The 6291-nt window shown below is 46.3% G+C and overlaps 2 protein-coding genes across 2 annotated transcripts; both read left to right on the top strand.

Annotated features, from left to right (window-relative positions):
- Window positions 1-707: 707 nt before the first annotated feature.
- On the top strand, window positions 708-2334 carry CDV56_103029 (uncharacterized protein; the record flags this gene model as incomplete). Its single annotated transcript, XM_026756648.1, has 3 exons — window positions 708-777; window positions 828-1351; window positions 1453-2334. The coding sequence occupies 3 exons, from the start codon at window positions 708-710 to the stop codon at window positions 2332-2334; spliced, it is 1476 nt and encodes a 491-aa protein (XP_026610233.1).
- A 350-nt stretch (window positions 2335-2684) lies between these two features.
- Window positions 2685-3954, top strand: CDV56_102833 (uncharacterized protein; the record flags this gene model as incomplete). Its single annotated transcript, XM_026756452.1, has 2 exons — window positions 2685-3432; window positions 3575-3954. 2 exons carry the CDS (start codon window positions 2685-2687, stop codon window positions 3952-3954), a joined length of 1128 nt encoding a protein of 375 aa, XP_026610232.1.
- Between the last annotated feature and the right edge of the window lie 2337 nt (window positions 3955-6291).

Below are 6291 nucleotides of genomic sequence, written 5' to 3'. Positions count from 1 at the left end.
CGAATATTTAAGGGCGGAACCCTATGTTATGTGAACACTCTTGATCCTCAAGCTTACTACTCACAATTCTGTACACATCATCAAGTGTACTGAGGAGCAATTCTTACTTCGTTTGATTTACCTATAACAATCTGCTTCAACATACCTCAATATGAGTACACAGGGTTCTCATCCTCCCGCCTGGCTGATGGATCTAAAGCCGAGCATGACCCGAAAGACAGTGCTACAAAAGATAGGTTGCATGCTTTCAAGACTGTGTTAGCTCACATAGACTTTTTCGATGCTCAATCCTATGCTCAACGTGTACTACAAGCTGCAAAGTCCACCCCAGTTATGACTGCTTTTGGTGGCGATTTCCATCCTCCACAAGCTAGCCAAGAAGGGACCATCTTCAATGGTGCCGACCTTGGTAATGTGATTCATGATCTGGCACTCTCAACCGTCACATTAGCATTTGCAGACGTCGATGAACCTCATGGGTTTCATAATTCGGTCTCCCGCGTAAGTCGCAATTTGCTGTTGTTGAGGGACATTTCTCACCGCAGTAGCCCAATGCCACACAGCTCCAAAAACAGGCCATGTTACGATTGATGCCAGTACTGATGGCTGATCACATTAATACATAAGTCTTTCTGTCTTCCTGTAAGTATAGTCATCGGCAGCTGATATCAGTATGTGTCAGCGCATTGCGGAACCAGAAACTACCAATGCTAGAAGAAATGAAGCAGTCAGATCCCGACCTCGTGAAAGCCTTTATGCAATGGCTTCTCACACCAGGTAAGATAGCTTTCCGTTAAATGCTTTCACTCCGCTAACATCTCTACCAGATGCAGCGGACATGCTGGAGTTTCACTCGCAGGTGGTCCAAAAGAAAGACTTCCTCACGCACTGTCTGTTCGTCTGGGAGTATTTCTGGCAGGGCGGGAATGTCCCTACGATGAGAAATGATGTTAACCCTCCTGCTAAGACGTTTTACTGGTTCAATGTTCTATCAAACAGCATGGATGCAATGGGATCAAAGGAATTCATCCAGTCATTCCCGCAGGCGTCTGTGGGGCCCATTGCACGGGCCGTGTCTTCTGTCCTGGCCCTCAATGGCAATCCAAGAGAGAATCTAGACGCTTATGTTTCCAAGCTTCGTTCTCTATTGGCAGCCAGCTGTGATCATTGGTCAACTGTCGTGGAGCTTAGCACCCTCAAAAGCCTAGGAGACCAGCTCTCCCAACAGTGGGACACTGGGAATCGTGTCTTTCAAGACGCTGTTACAGATTTCATTAACCGCAGCCGAGATCAAGATGGAGATTCCCATACTGAAGTCTTCGACACGGCAACATGGGATTCGCCTTTACCTGTCACTGAATGAGTTACGGAGCAGCTGCGCATTTTTGGGGATGACGCGGCGCAGTTTGTGTCTTTATACAAGGGCACGGGAATGTTTAATAATGATATCAGTGCCCAGCCCGGACACACCACATCGGAGATCGAGTATCCTGCTTCCGGCCCGGCACACAGGTTTTGACTCAGAGTGGCTCAGCGAAGATTGAGGACATTCGCCCCGGTGCTGAGATTATCTCTCGCGGTGGAAGTGACCGTGAATTTGGAATCTGTAGCGATGAGATAAACAAAATGTCCACGAACAGGTCTGATGACTCCAGGGGAAGGATTGATCTTTGGGGATTCAATGGAGGTCCCGAATTCTTTACGGAAGGTCATGTCTTCCACACTACCGCAGGCCTTCGGGCGGTTAACCCGGCTATATCAGCCATAAAAAATCCATACCTTCTGGTTGGTAAGCTGGGAGTGGGTCACTCAGTGTTACATACTGAGGATGGGAAGACCTATACCCCGATATTGATCGAGTCTATTCACTCAAAAAGGGCTGATTGTGACTTTGTCTACGATGTGCACATGGTAGATGGAAAGAGAACCTACCACGCCAATGGGTTCCTTGTGCGAAACAGCTATCCCGATATTACTATCAACAGCATTGCTAAAGCACTGCTGACATTGCCTGCCAAGGAGAGGGTAGACGCGCTGAAGTCACTGCAGGAGCTGAAGCCTCTCCTTGCACGATTTGGAATCGCGACAATCGAAGAGTTGCTCCGCCAGGAGCTCCGAGCCATGCCCAAACAGCCTCAGTTCACCAAAGCGCCCCAGTCCAAACAACTGCAAGGTATCCATCACTGTGTTCGTGCGTGGTCACTCAAAGATGAGGATGAAATGCAAGGCCTCACATTCCCACACAGCCTTCCCGATATAAGCTTGTTTGAAGGCGTTGTCTATATACAGTGGGATGCAAAAAGTATTCGACCACCTACCTTTACCGTTTACTAGGTAGGTGGTCGAATACTTTTTGCATCCCACTGTAGACTCCAAGTACTGTCTGCACGCACAGGTCGGCTCAGATCAGATCATGTAGTCACGGCCACTGCCTTCAAGTGTGTGGGAGCATGGCTTCTACACTTTCCATCCCGGCATGGCAGATGGATATGGCGCCATCTGCTACAGTAGAGACCAGACATCAACCGGAATTTCGGGGCCAGATCAGATGAGACCTGTGCTTGCACTCAGAAAAGAAAGGCCTACATTGATGAAACATGTTCAAGAGTCAGCTTCAGAGCTGGCTGGGTGCAAAGCCCTCCGTGCATCAGCTGCTACCAACATCTGTAGCTCCTGGGGCCAAAATGGCTCATCAAAACTCAGCAAGCGTTAAAGAGCACTCTACATCACCTGTTACTACCACAGTCTCTACCACCGCCACCTCAGTGCCTGCAGGGCCAGATCAGATGAGGCCTGTGGCACTAAGAAAAGGGATACCTATGTCGATGAAACGTGTTCAAGAGTCAGCTCCAGAGGTGGCTTCCCAGCCTGATGCAAAGCCCTCCGGGCATCAAAACTCAGCAAGTGTTGATCCCGCACCACCTGTTGCTACCACAGTCTTCACCGCCGCCACCTCAGAGTCTCCAGCAACAGCTCCAGCAACTTTGGACACATACACTCCCCTGGGGACATACTCCCTCAACTATGATTCTACAGAGTGGGATGACAATCGAGAAACGCCCACTACACCCGTTCCATTTCTTGATGTTTGTATGACCGTAGTGGATAGCTCTAGAACGCACGTGCTCAGAATCCCCGAATTGGACAAGCTAGCCGACTCCCTCGCAGCTCGCTATCAGGCCAAGAATGGCAACCTCCCAACGATTAAACAGTATTACACGAGCTGGGCAGACCCGGATGCAAATGGAGACATCAATGTGTACATCAAGCTCACAAGTCCCGAACTTATTGCGGCTGCTGCAGACGGATATAACCCAGCTGCTCCCAAGTATTATGACATCACCATCACACTAGACGACTACAGCCAAGTCAATTTCCCATTCATATTCATATCCATGAGAATCTTGATCAGCGCCAACGACAAAAGGCATTGTGCGCGAATTCAATCCGTCATGCGTCAAAGAGATTGGCAAGAGACACCTTGTCATTAGGGAGCTCTTCCGCAACGACGCAGAGGCTGATTCCGCCTCTATCAGGCAAGTCTCTAGTGCAGTAACTGTTAGCACTAGTGCAGGGTCCCCACTGCAGGAGATGGAAACAGCCCATCTCGCCCCAGCTCCTCTGGTGCTGAAGCTCGCATCCAGTGCGAAGGGCAAGATACCCAAGGATATACAGGCTGGGGCCAACACATTGGCAAGGTTGTGGGTGGGCTTTGATGCGGCCAAGTTTCAAGCCACATCCCATGACCTATTGCAGCAGACAATGATTTTTCATATAAGTGATACGCAACGTCAGAACTGGGCTAGAAAAGTAAAACCAATTGAAGGTACAGACCCGCAAAGCCTTCCTGTGGAGCTCAGATCACTGCTCAACCCAGCACTCATCAAGTGGCTGCAGGATAAGTATATACCCGCATGGATCTGTCAGAGAATTGGCACATTGTACAATAACTAAAAGCCGGACTAGAGAGAGAACTTTACTAATCAACAAAGGCAGAAGATTAAATATTAGCTTAAGGGTCGTGGGAAAGACTGCAAGAGCCAAAGTACTGAGTATACCCAGCTGAATGAGTTAACTTCATAATTGGCCATGATTTGAGCATACCCAGTACTACAGGCTAGACCTCGTAAGGAGTCGCGACTCGTCAGGTTCGATTCGACTCGGAACCGCCAAGACTCAGGTTCAGGTTCTAAGATCTGGAAGTCGCGATCCGACTCCAGGATTCTTAGAGTCAAACCTGACAGGTTCAACTCAAACCTCAGGTTCCACAAACAGTGCAAATATAGGAAATCTCGTGATATGCATATTTTGTGCAGTTTTCGTCTGTATTTTTAAGTATTTAGTTTACAGTTTAGGCGAAAAGGTCAGATTAAAATGATTTTAGTATAGAATCAGATGGGAGCTTTCACATTTTAAATTCTACTATTTTTATGGCTTATGATACACAAATTGATCTTCATCTCGCTTCAAATACTTTGGAACCCACCCTAATGTTCGCCTCTGAGTACTACTTTCGCCATGCAGGTCGCTGTTGTCAGGCAGAGGGATTTCATCCTGATCATCCTCATTATCCAGTTCAATCAGTGGCCCCTGGTCCTCTGTGGCTTTAGTCCTTGGTCTTTTACTAAGCGCACGCTCACTGGGCAGCTGTATCAGTAGAGATATAGCTGCTGGGGCATCTTCTTCATTATCACTGATTAGATTGAATTCATCCACTACCTTATAAGCATCTTGTTCTTCTCTTACTGCTTAAATCTCCTGGGCTGTGAGATATTCATTAATAAAGGTTAGCTGCTCTGATTCAATGTCAAATCTTAATGTACACATAAACATCATAAGATCCTTAATTATTTTAGGCTTCAGAGAGCCTCGACAGTAGTAATATATGTCACAAGCCGAGTTAAATAGTCATTTAATACTAGAACCAGTAGCAGGAGTTGTAAGAACATCTCATGCTAGGCTTGCAAGGATAGGAAATTCATGCTGTTGGTCCTTCCAGAAAAGCCGCGGATTTATCAGACGAGTGCCTAGAAGTAAGATAAGTAAGAGAGACATGAGAGATCAGAGAGGGTAGCATACTGCTTCTAAGATACCGCGTAAGCTCGCTGTGGGCGTTTGTCTGTGGCTGAAAGGATGTAGCCGATGTGATAAGCATATTAATATCAGAGATCTGATCTGCTGAAGAGTGGCCATTGGATATAGGCTGTGTATCTGAATATTGTTGTTGGTAGGGCACAAGGTAATCCTTAAGGCTCTTGCGGTATCGTACGCGCCAGCATGGCTCCCACTCCTTAGTAGAAAAGAAGTAAAGCTTGTTTTATAGCGCCAGGATTGTACTAATTGCATACAGATCATCATGGATATCATCAGTCATGCTATAATACTCTGATAGCTTTAACTTGGCTTGCTTCAGGGCAGATAGCATCACTGCCTTCCAGTTAACCTTCTTCCGCGCAAGCTGCGCCATATATCTTTCTAGATGACTGAAAAGTTTGTTGTAGATACCAAAGATGGTATGGACAGTGATATCCTTAGTCTTCGAGAGGGTGGTTATGAACATAAAGAATAGCTGAGTAATTACAAGAAGATAATTAATCTGCTGCCATTCCTCCTTACTTAGCTGTAGATCATGGCGACTATACTGCGCGCAGAACCCATCAAAAATAGATTATAGCCGTTTAGCGCACCGGAGCATCAGATATGTTGAATTCCAGTAGGTCCTGACATCTTGCATTAGTATAAGCTTTGGTTCTGTTATCTAAAGGTTCTGGAAGGCCTCTTAGCGTTGGGGGCTTTTATTAATGTAGACCGCGAGCTGCCAAACCTAATATATTATGAGTATGAGCTGAGGCAATATCAAAGAGGGTAGCTTACCGTGTTAAGAGTATATATAATTTCTTAATTCTCTTGCCGAGCCCCATTCTCTTCCTCAGTCCATTCCATCTCTTCTCTCTCATTCCTTGGGTTCGCTTCCATCCTACCAAGAAGCTCTTTCAAACTAAGTTAAATAACATGTGCCATACATAGTATACAAATAATTAGTGTCTGGTTTAGTAGCTTAAGCGACTAAAGAGAGTTCTGGATGCTCTCTACCAATGTAGAGTTATTAGACGCATTGTCAGTGGTAACAGTCAAGACCCAGTCCTCAATCCCATGCTTTCAAAGTAGGTCAAGGAGAACTAAGCTCAGATTAACTCCTGTATATGTGCCATGAAGTGGTTCAAAGCCAAGCAAGATCTCCTAATAGTTCTAACCCTCATTAATAAAGTAGCCTGTGACAGCCATAAAAGC

Source organism: Aspergillus thermomutatus (assembly GCF_002237265.1).
Source record: "Aspergillus thermomutatus strain HMR AF 39 chromosome Unknown NODE_340, whole genome shotgun sequence".
Lineage (NCBI taxonomy): Eukaryota > Fungi > Ascomycota > Eurotiomycetes > Eurotiales > Aspergillaceae > Aspergillus > Aspergillus thermomutatus.
This window is presented reverse-complemented; position numbering and strand designations above follow the sequence as displayed.